The 15,290-nt window shown below is 43.9% G+C and overlaps 1 protein-coding gene across 1 annotated transcript in view; it reads left to right on the forward strand.

The window, feature by feature from the left end:
• The window catches only part of LOC138965650 (phospholipid-transporting ATPase ABCA3-like), a 57,409-nt gene extending 49,452 nt beyond the window's left edge, over nt 1-7,957 (forward strand). Inside the window, exons 22-28 of the mRNA XM_070337825.1 lie at nt 38-277; nt 516-737; nt 1,477-1,769; nt 2,301-2,488; nt 3,496-3,666; nt 4,686-4,926; nt 5,245-7,957. Of these exons, the coding sequence (XP_070193926.1) occupies nt 38-277; nt 516-737; nt 1,477-1,769; nt 2,301-2,488; nt 3,496-3,666; nt 4,686-4,926; nt 5,245-5,442 (1,553 nt within the window). The 3' untranslated portion in view covers nt 5,443-7,957. The remainder of the gene's footprint in view (nt 1-37; nt 278-515; nt 738-1,476; nt 1,770-2,300; nt 2,489-3,495; nt 3,667-4,685; nt 4,927-5,244) is intronic.
• Nucleotides 7,958-15,290: the final 7,333 nt, after the last annotated feature.

Here is a 15,290-nt window from a genome sequence, read left to right on the forward strand (position 1 = left end):
GGTCTGGGACAGCTCTTTACATTGTATTTGCGGACAGGTCTGTTCACGATGTTGACGGTGTTCATCATGCGCATCCCGGCCCTGGACGTGGTGGACATAGCGGAGGCGCTGGACTGGGTCTTCATGGCCGTCTTCCCGCACTACTCGCTCGGCATGGGCTTCTCCAACTTCTACGTCAACAGGCTGGACATGGACTACTGCATCAACGGTCCCATCAACTTCTACGAGGCCTGCCCCTTCGCCAGGCTTTTCAACATCACTCATCCCTGCTGTAAAGGTAACTCACCCTTTGCTTTCCCTTGACTGTGTTGTCAGCAAAGTGATGACGTTGTTTGCATAAGCTTGACAGATTCAACCAAACAAGAACTCGTGCTAGCTAACATTTTGATGATATGATGTGAACTGTAATGTTGCAGAAATCTGTGGTGAAATTAATGTTCTGGTAAGCTTTTTAGAGTGACCCAAACCACAAGTGTTGTCTGTTCACGATGGTGATAGTGTGGACGTTGTTGCAGATTTCTGCGGTGATTTCTGCCTTCCGTTCGAGCCGAGTTTCCTGGCGTGGGAATACCCGGGGATCGGCCGCAACATCTTTTTCCTGTCCATGCAGGGCGTCGTCTTCTCCGCCCTCACGCTGGCCATCGACTTCCAGCTGCCCCAGAAACTGCTGTACCTGTGTCGCTGTGACGGCACGCAGCGCCCTCTGGCTGAAAGAATGGACAACCCACACTACTGTGGTAAGGCTGTGTCGCAGTGCTCTCCCTTTTCACTGGGGTTTGTTTTGGGAGACGTCAGTAGAACGTGTGATATGTACATGTGCCGTTTTATTTGATTTAAATGACAGTATTTTATTCAGGTTAGCGTGATTTGATCACAGTGTTTTACTGCTGCTGTGGGATTTGAATAGTAATGTTTTTTTAAATTGTTGTTTAACAGCATATAATGTTAATCCACAATGTGTTGTCTTCCTTTTCCGACATATTAAGACTGAACATTTACTTGCTTTTGGTTGTGTGATTGTTTGTTCGTTCATGGGCTGAAACTCCCACGGCTTTTACGTGTATGACCGTTTTTACCCCGCCATTTAGGCAGCCATACGCCGCTTTCGGAGGAAGCATGCTGGGTATTTTCGTGTTTCTATAACCCACCGAACTCTGACATGGATTACAGGATCTTTTTCGTGCGCACTTGGTCTTGTGCTTGCGTGTATACACGGGGGTGTTCAGACACCGAGGAGAGTCTGCACACAAAGTTGACTCTGAGAAATAAATCTCTCCCCGAACGTGGGGACGACCTCACGCTGACAGCGGCCAACTGGATACAAATCCAGCGCGCTACCGACTGAGCTACATCCCCGCCGGCTGGTTGTGTGATGTCAGAGGCGGGGGAGTAGCGGTCTTGCAGAACAGTGGTTGTCTCGGTCTGTGTAAAATGTCAACAGTGCAAATAACGCTTGATGGGGTTGTGTGATGTCAGAGGCGGGTGAGTACTCGGCAGAGGACAACGACGTGACCTTGGAACGGCAGAGGGTGAGCGGGGGCGGGGCCGAGGGCGACACGCTGGTCATCAACAACCTGGTCAAGCAGTACGGCCCCTTCCTGGCCGTGGACAGGACCTGTGTGGGCGTGCCCGAGATGGAGTGCTTCGGTCTGCTGGGTCAGAACGGCGCCGGCAAGACCACCACCTTAAAGATGCTGACCGGTGACGTCATGGTCACCAGCGGCGACGCCTTCGTCAGACAGTACAGCATCAAGACTGACATTAAAAAAGTGAGTGTGTGAGTGTGAGTGTGTGTGAGTGTGTGTGTGTGTGAGTGTGTGAGTGTGTGTGAGTGTGAGTGTGTGAGTGTGAGTGTGTGAGAGTGTTTGTGAGTGTGTGTGTGTGTGTGTGTGTGTGTGTGTGTGTGTGTGTGTGTGTGTGTGTGTGAGTGAGTGTGTGTGAGTGTGTGTGAGTGTGTGTGAGTGTGTGTGTGTGAGTGTGTGAGTGTGTGTGTTGTTGTTTCACCAGTAGTGATAGCTTTGTCAAGCATTATAGATTGACATTATAGATTGACATTAAATTCAGCAACGTGTGTTGTGTGTTGGGGTACAGTGGAACCCCTCTTTGGGAACCCCTGCCTGAACATTGAGTATGGCTGCCTGAATGTCAAAAAACGATTCAACATAAATTATAAAAATTTTGTACTCTAAAGAAATGTGAGGGTATTTTATGGGTTGAAGCAGCAGCAGAACAACAAGGTGGCGGAAGCGGTTTCTTTGCAGATGCTGACTTTTATCAAATAACAAAAATGTACATTGCAGGTACAAGCCAACATGGGGTACTGCCCTCAGTTTGATGCCCTGATTGACCAGATGACCGGCAGAGAGACGCTGACCATGTACGCTAGGCTGAGAGGCGTGCCATCGTCAAACATCAAACGTATCGTCAACAATCTCATCTCACTCCTCATGCTGGAGCCACACGCTGACAAACTGACGCTGCACTACAGGTGGGTTCCTCATCTTGGTGCCTACGCTTTTAAAAACAATTCATTTCTTTCTTACTTGGTGTCTTTAAGTGACGGGCGCAGTGGCGTGGTGGTAAGACATCGGCCTCCTAATCGGGAGGTCGTGAGTTCGAATCCCGGTCGCTGCCGCCTGGTGGGTTAAGAGTGGAGATTTTTTCGATCTCCCAGGTCAACTTATGTGCAGACCTGCTAGTGACTTAACCCCCTTCGTGTGTACACGCAAGCACAAGACCAAGTGCGCACGGAAAAGATCCTGTAATCCATGTCAGAGTTCGGTGGGTTATAGAGACACGAAAATACCCAGCATGCCTCCCTCAAAATCGGTGTATGCTGCCTGAATGGTGGGGTAAAAACGGCCATACACGTAAAAATCCACTCGTGCTAAAAACATGAGTGAACGTGGGAGTCTAAGCCCATGAACGAAGAAGAAGAAGAAGAAGAAGGTGTCTCTAAGACAATGTATGGCCTAGTTTTGAAGTCATTAAAACGCTGTCTTTTTCATGACAATAGTTACTGTGTGACGTTAACTTGTGCTGACTTTAGTTGTTCTGTCACAGGCAGGCTGTTTCTCTCTCTTCTGTGATCCTGAACTTTTTACACTCGGCGTAACCTTGCCGGTTGAACTCATTTTAGCTGTCAGAATTATGCAGTTAAACATAATTCCAGTTATTTTTCACATTTGAGTAACAATAATTTGCGGATGCAATGTTGAACACTTCATTTTGTTTAGCATGAATCAAAAAACAAGTATTGCTGGTAATTGGAACATTAATTATTGACAAAACAAATCGTTATATTTACTGTACATCATCCCAGTGGTCTTTTAAGTAGACAGACAGACACACACTTATGGTAGAAATAATGAACTCATCTGAAAATTGTCGATGAATCTCGCATGCAAGATGCTGGCGAGGTATCTATTTTTGGAATTTTGTTTAGCATGTTTTTCTCCAATTTGACCGCCTGTGTGTGTGTGTGTCACTGACCAGTGGGGGCAACAAGCGCAAGTTGAGCACGGCCATCGCCCTAGTGGGCGGCCCGGCCGTCATCGTGCTGGACGAGCCGTCGTCAGGCATGGACCCCGGGGCCAGGAGACAGCTGTGGAACGTCCTGTCACAAGTACGCGCCAGCGGTAGGACCCTGATCCTCACGTCTCACAGGTAAACTGCCATCTTGAAAGTGTGTCTCTTAGTGTTGTCGTTTATATTAAGAAGCGCATGGGGTGGGAATATAGCTCAGTAAAATTGAAACCAGTTGTCGCTATTGGCGTGGGTTCGAACCCCATGTTCGGCGAGGGATATATTTCCCAGAACCAACTTGTGCAGACTTTCATCAGTGCCCGAACACCCCCACGTGTACCCATGCGCATGATTAAAATCGTAAGTTCACAGCAAAACTCTCAGGGCTTGCAAACATGAATACACGCATCCAGGAGGAAAAAAACCCACCACAATGGGTAGCGCCGTTTGGTATGGCAGCTTGCGCTCTTCGCTGAGAAAGCAGCCCAAATTTCCATGACAGTAACTTCACAGGACAATTTGATACCTTATGAGGTTTCACACTTGAACATAAAGATAGAGCTTTAGTATGCAACAGAGACTAGGAACACTTTAAGTTATATTTGGATGTAAAGTTAAACAAAATGAGTCCCAGCTTTTAAGTTATTAACCTGTGAAAACATGTGCTATGCCAACACAAAGGGCAGCAAAGTAATGGCGGAGAGATGTGGCGGTCGTCAGCCATAGTTCTACAAGAGTGCTAAAAGCTCGGTAAAATATAACTGTTGTGTGTTGCAGTGCGAGGAGTGCGAGGCGCTGTGCACCCGACTGGCCATCATGGTCAATGGTCAGTTCAAGTGTCTGGCTACCACCTGGCTAACACATAGCTAACACCTGTGTAACAGCTAACTGTTGTGTGTTGCAGTATGGAGGAGTGCGAGGCACTGTGCACCCGACTGGCCATCATGGTCAACGGTCAGTTCAAGTGTCTGGCTACCACCTGGCTAACACCTAGCTAACACCTGTGTAACAGCTAACTCTTGTGTATTGCAGTATGGAGGAGTGCGAGGCACTGTGCACCCGACTGGCCATCATGGTCAACGGTCAGTTCAAGTGTCTGGCTACCACCTGGCTAACACATAGCTAACACCTGTGTAACAGCTAACTGTTGTGTGTTGCAGTATGGAGGAGTGCGAGGCGCTGTGCACCCGACTGGCCATCATGGTCAACGGTCAGTTCAAGTGTCTGGGCAGCACGCAGCACCTCAAGTCAAAGTTCGGCCAGGGCTACACGCTGGTAGCCAAGATGGCCACGCGGCCAGACGGAACACTAGCGCCCTCTGAGCCCCTGGTGGAGACCGTCTTCAACAAGTTCCCCGGCACACAGAAGTTTGACGACCACCAGGGCTACGTCCACTTTCAGGTGAGTGTGCGACTCTTACGCTCAACGCATATCTTATTCAGTCAGTGGTTTGATTCTGAAATGGTTAGTAGGATAAAGGCTCGGTTTCTATGTGAAGCACTTTAAAGAAGTATAGTCAGTGTTTACTAGCTGAGCAAGTTCTTTGGTTTGTACCTTTCAAAATTACTCTGTTCAGTTTCCAGTAGAATTCTTTTACAATCGGTCTTGATCCAATTCTGGATGAATACGTTTGTTTTATTGTCGCGTGTGGTTTACCCACTTGTATTGCTGTGTAGCACTCTGGCACCTTTTAGTAACCATGTATGTTATTGCTTGCAGGTACCGGACGCAAGTATACCCCTGTCTCAAGTGTTCTCCGCCATGGAGACAGCAAAGACAGAACTTGGGGTGGAGGACTATTCTGTGCATCAAACGACACTGGAGCAAATCTTCCTCACCTTCACCAGAGTGCAGTACCCGCCCACTAAGGCGAAGACCCGTTCTGTGCTAGGCAGCATATGTCCCTGCTGCTCCTAACTTCTGTGATTTCTATGGGCCTTGCCACAATGGACGCTGTTGCCATGGTGTTGAGCTGTGATGTCACTTGTCTCATCTCAACACTTTATTGTTGCCACTTGACATCATTGTTTGTAATAATTTTTTATTTCACTGAAAACTAATTAGAAACTAAGGGACTGGGTGGCCGAGTGGTAACGCACTTGCGCTCGGAAGCGAGAGGTTGCGAGTTTGACCCTGGGTCAGGGCAATAGCAATTTTCTCCCCCCTTTCCTAACCTAGGTGGTGGGTTCAAGTGCTAGTCTTTCGGATGAGACGAAAAACCGAGGTCCCTTCGTTGTACACTACATTGGGGTGTGCACGTTAAAGATCCCACGATTGACAAAAGGGTCTTTCCTGGCAAAATTGTATAGGCATAGATAAAAAATGTCCACCAAAATACCCGTGTGACTTGGAATAATAGGCCGTGAAAAGTAGGATATGCGCCGAAATGGCTGCGATCTGCTGGTCGATGTGAATGCGTGATGTATTGTGTAAAATAATAGGCCGTGAAAGGTGGATGCAGCGCCTAAAGGCTGCATCAAGCGTAGTATTGCCATATCATGCCAGTTTCTGAACGAGATAAAACAAATTCCCATAATATTTATTTCTTCCATGTCCATATTCATTCTTTTGCTTCATTGATGATATATTATGCTCATTTGTTTGCCTCATTCACAAATCATTGTATCCATTCTTTTACTTCATTCAAAATATTATTGTATTCATTCTTTTACTTCATTCAAGATATTATTCATTCAAGAAATCCAATGTCCAATCGATACATTATACGTTATTTGCATTTTTGGCCAAAATATGACATTTTACACAGATCGAGACAGTCAGTGTTCCTCCTCTGTCGAGATCTGTGTAAAATGTCATATTTTGGTCAAAAATACAAATAACATTTATGTATTGATCGATTCCGATTAGAATTCCTTTTAGTTTTTATGATTGAACGCACACAAACATGGCCGCCTAAATAAGAAGTTTTGTCGGCGTCTGACGTCACATGGCTCAAAGAAGGGAAATCCAGTTTTCAATCGATACATTATTGTATTCATTCTTTTACTTCATTCAAGATATTAATTATTGTATTAATTCTTTTGCCTCAAAAAACAGGAAGACAAATTTTTTTTCGTCATGTGAGAAAAGTTAATTGAGATGCTATTTACACATCAGAATGCTGTGAGCCTGAAGAGTGGTGCTGACTTCATCATGGTGTTGTTTGCACTCTGAGGTGAAGTCAGTGAAGATTATAAATCACACACCAGTAGCTGAATAATTTCAAGTCTGAATAACATATAAACAGATAGACAAGCAAACAAGAAAGACAGAACAGAAAAAAATCAAAGTGAATGCAAAGATTTGATGAATCAAAGCACATGTACTGATCAAATGATTTTAACCTGATCATAATGCGTCTTTCAAATGATATCAACTGTGGTGTTGGTTTTGTGTGTGTGTGTGTGTGTTTTTATGTAGGTGTTTGTGTGTGTAATGTGGGTGTGTTTTGTTTGTTTATTTTATTTGCTTTTGTTTAAGCCAAAAACAGATCAAATTTGCTATTTCATGTTGTATGATGTCGGGTTTTAGATTGTGTTTAAAGTTTTAACTGATCACTGGTTACTATAGCATTGTCTCAAAACAAAAGTGATTAGAGTTGTCTGTCCCTGCCATAGCCCGGGTAGTTCCGGTTGTTTTGCTTACGTCCAAAATGGCTGAACGAGAGAAGAAGAATAGTGGTGGAAGGAAACGTTACTGTGTCTGCTGTTCAAACTACGCGGATAAAGAAGTTGAAGGGCGGATTGTCATGCGGTTCCATTTTGCAAACACAAACCGGAACTACCTGCCGTTCCAGGGGCGCAACTCTGTCCGACTATCGCATTAATTCGTTAGTTTCAAGACAGTGCTATAGCAACATCAGCTGATGTATTGCATTGGTCAGGGTCCAAAGTTGTTGTTAAACTTGTGGTAAAAATTGTTTTGTTAAATTATTCTCACTTGTTTCATGTTGATGCATTTTTTTTCTTAAAATATTGTTCAACTATTAGCATACTGTATTATTCAGTAAAATAAAGCCGAATAATCAGCTTAATTCTTTCATGGTGTGAGTTGCCAAGTTTTAACTTTTTATCCACACTATGCAGCTCTGCAGGGACCAAAACCATTGGCCGTATGTTGTCTCCTCTTTAGTGTGGCTCAGTTCTCTCTCTGTTATTCTGCACTGACTGTTTTTGTTGAGATTATGTATGCTTTGTTTTTAAAGACCCGTTTCTTATTGTGAGTTAGATTTGCTGTTATGAGCTAGGTTTTACTCTGATTTCCATTTGTGTGTTCGAAGATGCAGGTATTACCAGTGTGTGTTTGTGTTTATGCATATGTGTGTGCGTTCATGTATGTTTTAAATAATGTAAGATGTACATAAAGCATAGTGCCATGACAAACATCGTGCATCAACCAATGTGACAAACACTGATTGTCAGGCTTCTATATATATATACGACTTGTGTCTGTGTGTGTGTGTGTGTGTCTGTGTATATGTGTATTTGTGTATTCGCCATGCACGGCCAAAGTTCTCGATGGATCTGCTTCAAATTTGGTGGGCATATTCAGGTTGACCCGGTACAGGACACAACCTGGTCGATATTTCAACACATATTTCAACACGTGCTCTCAGCGCGCAGCGCTGAACCGATTTTGGTTCCACCTCAGCTACCCGGGCCCCCATACCGACACACCATAGCCGCTACACCACATCACAACGCCAAAGTTCTCGGTGGATCTTTTTCAAATTTGGACACCGTATTCAGCTACACCCCGGACACAATATCATCGATGAGATATTTCAACACGTGCTCTCAGCGCGCAGCGCTGAACTGATTTTGGTTTTTGTGTTCATTTCACCATTATAAGTAACTCTTCCTTATCTTCTCCAGTGTTTGGCGTTTATCTCCCTTCCTTCGTGTGGCTTTCCCGTTCAGTTGTAAGTTACTATTACTATTTTTAGAATGTCACTGCGCTGTCCACTGCGCTGTCCACAACGCTTCCCTTGCACCCGTAAGTTGTTCTTACTGTCAAAGTGAAAAGGTCGAATCAATTTATAGCCACGCGAAAAATACACTCTCACCTATCTCTATATATTTATAGATACAGATATGCATATATATATACGGCTTCTCTGTGTGTGTGTGTGTTTGTGTGTGTGTGTGGGCAAAAACCTGTGTATTGTAGAGTTCTGTTTGTGATGTGGTCTAGCGGCATTTGTCTGTCTGTCTCACTAGATAAATCTGTTGTCTCACCCAGTCAGCAGGTGAAATATCTGGGCGTACTTTTCACCTCAAATGGACTATGGACTGCTCACTTAAAGTATCTCTTAAGCAAAGCAAATAAGACCATCAACCTTCTTAAAATACTGGCTGCCCAACCATGGGCAAAGTGCCCAGTTATTCTAACAAACATCACCAGAGCTCTTATAAGATCAAGACTATCATATGGACAGGAGGCCTACTTCTCGTCGGCTCGAAAATGGCTTGATAAGCTACAGTCAGCGGAGTGTCGTGCCCTTCGGCTTGCCCTCGGACACCCAAGGCATTCAAAGCAGGCCATTGTATACCACCAAGCAGGATTCCTCCCTCTTGACATGTGGCGGCGTAAGTGCTGCGCAGATTACAATGTTCGAGCCAACACAGTGCAAAACTCAACAAAAGAGGAGCTACAACCGCATTACAATCATATCCAAAACAAAAAGGCCCACTTTGGCACTACTTTCTCCTCACTGGCTCAATTCAATGCTTCACTCTTTAGTGAAATCAGTGTCGACCCAAATGATGTGGCCCAAAACCCCATATCTCGTGATCCCTCATGGACAATGAAAGAAATGAATTTTGACACAGAATATTGCACAGCTACAAAGGATGATCAGTTATTACTCAGGACACAAGCCCTTGAGCACATTGATACTGTATACAAAGGCCATGTTCATGTTTACACAGACGGGTCAGTGTTGGATGACAAGAAGGCTGGCGCAGCTTTTGTAATCCCCAGCGATGACATGACTGGGAAATTTAAACTGTGCAACAGAAACTCGATCTTCTCAGCTGAGCTCCTTGCCATCTGCATGTCGCTTGTTCATCTCAATCTCAAGAACACTCCTCCTCAAAAGATAGCTATATTCTCTGACTCCAAAGCAGCCATTGAAGCATTAAGATCTAACAAAAGATCAAAAAGACATGACCTTGTCATTGCCATAAAGGAGCTGGCAAATAAAATTATAAAAAAAAGGAAGCGAGATTAACCTGGTCTGGTGTCCAGCACACGTGAACGTGCCTGGCAACGAGAAAGCGGACAAAGCCGCTAAAGAAGCTGCCCAAGGCATAGGCGCCTCCGAGGTAGACCTGCCATTGTCTGCTTCTGAGATCAGTAGCCTTACAGACTCTCTTCTCTGGAGAGAATGGAGGAACAAATATATGCACAAGGCTATAAGCTCTGGCTGGCTCATTCGGGAAGCCCCATCAAAACAGATGAACACCTATAATGCATGCCCACGTGTAATAAAAAGGATTAACCGCCTAAGGGCAGAAGCTGGGAATTACCAATTTCTAGAGCTTAAATGCACCTGTCAATCCGACCTCACCATTGCTCATTTGACTTTGGAGTGTGATTTGAACTCATGCCACTTTCAACCCCTGACTCAGTTTATAAACTCAAATAGAAATATTCTGCCAAATACCTCAAAGGAAAAATTAAGCTATCTTTTAAGTTTTAATAAAGACCTTGGGTGGCAAGGTCCCAAACTTATCGCTGGACTTATGCACACGCACCCACTTGGTCCCTGGATATGAAGAGACGTTGCTGCGGCTGACGCCATTGCTTCTCATACAGCTACTATATATTTTTATCAGAACTTTTAAAAATACCATTTTATATCCAAGTATCTCTTAACACCATTTTTAATTAGATGAGCGAGAGTGTGCGGGGGGCGGGAGGGTGGTGAACCACTGTACATAAAGGGAAAGTTTGTGTGCGTGCCTGTGTGTGTTCTTAATCTAAGACAAATGTCGCCAATGTTTTTACAGAGTGACGTTAAATAAACGATTTTATCATCATCTGTCTGTATGTTCTGGCATGTGAGAAGCCACAGCAGATAATATAGGGCTAAGAAATAAGCTCTAAAATTCTCAATCCCGTTTGACAGGACTTCGCCTTCAAAGGTGATTGTGGTGAACCGCCACGCTGTCTGTCTCTGTCTCGCGCCGTTCACCCCAAATTCCCGTTTCTGAGTAACTATTTTTAGAATGTCACTGCGCTGTCCAGAACGCTTCCCTTGCACCCGTAAGTTGTTCTTACTGTCAAAGTGAAAAGGTCGAATCAATTTATAGCCACGCGAAAAATACACTCTCACCTATCTCTATATATTTATAGATATAGATATACATATATATATATACGGCTTCTCTGTGTGTGTGTTTGTGTGTGTGTGTGTGGGCAAAAACCTGTGGATTGTAGAGTTCTGTTTGTGATGGGGTCTAGCGGCTTTTGTCTGTCTGTATGTTCTGGCATTTGAGAAGCCACAACAGATAATATAGGGCTAAGAAATAAGCTCTAAAATTCTCAATCCCGTTTGACAGGACTTCGCCTGCAGAGGTGATTGTGATGAACCGCCACGCTGTCTGTCTCTGTCTCGCGATTCACCCCGGCGAAGCCGGGTATTCCTCTAGTGGTGCAATAAATGAACTATTTGTCAAGAGACGGAGATCATCCGGTGTGTACATGCGTGGTTATAAGAAGAAGAGAGAATGATTTCCAGTTACACAATAGGTAAGAGCAGGTTACGCATGGGGAAGGGGTGGGGGTGGGAAGATTGACGGGGAAATAACTAGGGGGAAAAGACACGCTAACAGATCAGGATATTGCTATTAAGCCAGTCCAGTTCGGCAGTTGCACTCAGCAGAATCAGGTTCATGATATCGATGGCTGTTTGGAATCTGCTGTTCGTAAACCTCCCTTTTTTACATTTAGTCAAGTTTTGACTAAATGTTTTAACATAGAGGGGGAATCGAGACGAGGGTCGTGGTGTATGTGTGTGTGTGTGTGTCTGTGCGTGTGTGTGTGTAGAGCGATTCAGACCAAACTACTGGACCGATCTTTATGAAATTTTACATGAGAGTTTCTGGGAATGATATCCCCGGACGTTTTTTTCTTTTTTTCGATAAATACCTTTGATGACGTCATATCCGGCTTTTTGTAAAAGTTGAGGCGGCACTGTCACACCCTCATTTTTCAATCAAATTGATTGAAATTTTGGCCAAGCAATCTTCGTCGAAGGTCGGACTTTGGTATTGCATTTGAGCTTGGTGGCTTAAAATTTAATTAATGACTTTGGTCATTAAAAATCTGATAATTGTACAACAACTATTTTTTTTATAAAACGATCCAAATTTACGTTCACCTTATTCTTCATCATTGTCTGATTCCAAAAACATATAAATATGTTATATTTGGATTAAAAACAAGCTCTGAAAATTATGATCAAAATTAAATTTTCGAAATCAATTTAAAAACACTTTCATCTTATTCCTTGTCGGTTATTGATTCCAAAAATATATAGATATGATATGTTTGGATTAAAAACACGCTCAGAAAGTTAAAACGAAGAGAGGTACAGAAAAGCGTGCTATCCTTCTCAGCGCAACTACTACCCCGCTCTTCTTGTCAATTTCACTGCCTTTGCCACGAGTGGTGGACTGACGATGCTACGAGTATACGGTCTTGCTGAAAAATTGCATTGCGTTCAGTTTCATTCTGTGAGTTCGACAGCTTGACTAAATGTAGTAATTTCGCCTTACGCGACTTGTTTTAGGTTTGTGCTTGAGCATCAGCACAGAATGGACCTCCATAAGAAAGAAGGGAGAAGAGTTCTGTGTGTGTCTGGGGGATGTGTCTGTCTCTAAGAAACAGGTGAGAAAAAGGGAGAGAGAGAGAAGGAGACAGGGAGAGACAGACGTACAGAGAGAACAAAATATTATATGGGTAAGAGAAACACCATTTTTATCTATGTTTGTGTGTTCTTTTACATATTTGTACAGTTTTTGAGCAGATGGTTTTTACATTTTTTTTTAAATAAGTCAAAATAAAAAAAATGTGAACACATTCAAATATATGTGTGTAAGGTGATGTGATTTGGTGTGTGTACATACTTGAATGTATGTGTCATTTAGTGTCAGTGCATGCATGCAAGTGTGTGTGTGTGTGTGTGCAAGCATGCTTCCCCCCCCCCTCCTTCTGCCATATAGTAGAGTGATGTGAAATCCAATGTGCAGGTTATTCTCCACTTTGTACAGACCTTTCACTATAGCATCTTTAAACAGAAAGGCATGGGGGATGAGTTGGATGAAGTATGACAGTAGTCACGGTGCGCTGTGTAAAAGGGGTTTCCACTGCATGAGGCTCCCATTGTGCCTGCCCGGTGTCACGATTTCATATTTCGCCTGTGTACATATTTCTCCCTCGACATATACTCAAGACTGAAATGTTGTTTCCTGGTAAAATTAAGAAGTGAAATTATTTATGGACGAAAAGCATATGTCAGTTTCTTGCATGGGAAGAAAATTGGTAGTAAAATTTAATAGATTTCACCCCCAAAATCGAATTCTTCGAAAACGTGTCCTGAGTGGTTACGTCCCTTGAGTAAGAAGGAAAACATTGTGGGATGAATCAAATTTCTAAGTTAAATAAAAAAAATTGGTTGGACAAATTTGGCCCCATGAATGTAAGGTACACAAGGTCGCTCATCAGTACTATCGTAGGGTGTTTTTTTTGTTCAGTGTAGAGTTTATACTAGATCAACGAGGCCGAGAAGCGAAATATCACCACGGCGAAAGATGAAAACGTCACACCGGCTGAGGTGCACAAGAAAGTACCCAACCGGTATAGGGAGCCAGCCGGTATAGGGAGCCAACCGGTATAGGGAGCCAACCGGTATAGGGAGCCGGCCAGTATAGGGAGCCAACCGGTATAGGGAGCCAGCCGGTATAGGGAGCCAACCGGTATAGGGAGCCAGCCGGTATAGGGAGCCAGCCGCGGTGTTGGATCGGTTGAAATTGAGATTTGTTGTGATTTCAACAAACCAGACGGACCCAGTGGTTTGTTCTCTCCCGTTTGCAGGTGTGGGACTTTTCCGCGAATCCGCGGATTTCCGCGGACACAACTTACGAATTCCGCTGGAGTAATCTATTTTTTCGCGTCCCATTTCATCACAGTATCTATAACTTGTTGACTGAATGATATGGAGAGAAGTGAAGATGGAACAGAACACTGGAGGCGTGAGAGTTAAATTGTGCTGACTGAAAACTCCTGATAACTAGGCTAATAGTCATTTTGAGCTTCAATGCATTGAATCATACTATTGCCAGTATTGGATTATGGATACATGGTTCATTACGTAACCATTACAATGTTACCATTGTTGTGTGACAAACATTTTTTATGAGGGGGGGGGGGGGTGTGTGAGGAGAATGTCCTTTTTATATTTAGTCAAGTTTTGATTTACCTAATCCAAACGAGTTGAATTTTAGTCTCAGAATGCACCAGATTGTACAGATTTTAATGTACCATTTAAAACAATTTCGGGGGAGCATGCCCCCGAACCCCACTAGAAAAAAGGGATTTCCTCTTTTTTCATCACAAGAGAGTCCCCCCACCCTGCGTTTGGGTGGCACCCATTTTCGGTTCGTGCACCTTAGCCCTGCCCTTACCATCTTCATCTGTACACGTACGTCACACCCCAACAATGTCTCTCACATCAGTCAAGTCTGTCCCTTGGACTGGATTGGTTAGATGTGTTCTGCGCGAACTTAGAATCCGGTTTCATTCTAGAATGGACCGGGTCCAGGTTGGAATTCTAACCCTGCGCAAGTACAGGGGTGCCATTCTAGAATGAAACCCTTGAATAAAGGGGGCCGTAATGTTTGTAGGTAAGACAGAGTTGTCTTCCCTTGAATTATCTCCACCTGCACCTTCCCTTTGATAAAATGGGGCTGATTTGTCTACCCCTGAAAAAAATCCTTTGGCGATCTTGCGATGTCATGTCATGTCAAGAAAGTTGACACTCCTGAGTACGCAATAAACAAAGGCAGACCATAGCAAGGGGGACTACCAGGGCGGTATTGTTTGCAGGGCAGTTGTTTTTGTGATGAGAGCCGGTTGCGGCCGCTTGCAATGTCAGCGCTGTCTCCCTCTCGGAAATGTCCGCACGGTTTTTTTACAATTTTGTTTGACAGACAGACAGACAGACGGTCAGACCGACTAACCGACAGACAGACCAACAGAAGGACAGAGTGAGTTATAGAGCTGTTGTCACAGGTTTAAAAAAAAAGTTGACATTATATCTTCACAATTCAGAAGACCAACTTCATGTATATGAATAAGATTAAAAGTTACAAGCGAGATCGGCAAAACACTGTCAGTCCGGAAATTTCCGTTCGTAGCGATCAGTGCTGAGTGTCTCTCAAAATCGTAATCACTTTCAGAACATCACAATCCCAATTCACGATGTCTTTGAGTAAAGTGTAAAAAACCCGAGAAAAAAAACCCAACCAAACACACAAAAAACAAAAACAAACAGAAAATCCACATTTGTGGCTTTGGTTGTGTGATAGTCTAACTGAAATGACTATTCCAACTTGGACCCAAATTCCAACCTTGCGCACGGCTGATTCTAGAATGGACCAGCAACAAGGGTTTCATTCTAGAATGGCACCCCTGTTTTTGCGCAGGGTTAGAATTCCAACCTGGACCCGGTCCATTCTAGAATGAAACCGGATTCTAAG

The sequence above is a fragment of the Littorina saxatilis genome, linkage group LG4 (assembly GCF_037325665.1).
Source record: "Littorina saxatilis isolate snail1 linkage group LG4, US_GU_Lsax_2.0, whole genome shotgun sequence".
Lineage (NCBI taxonomy): Eukaryota > Metazoa > Mollusca > Gastropoda > Littorinimorpha > Littorinidae > Littorina > Littorina saxatilis.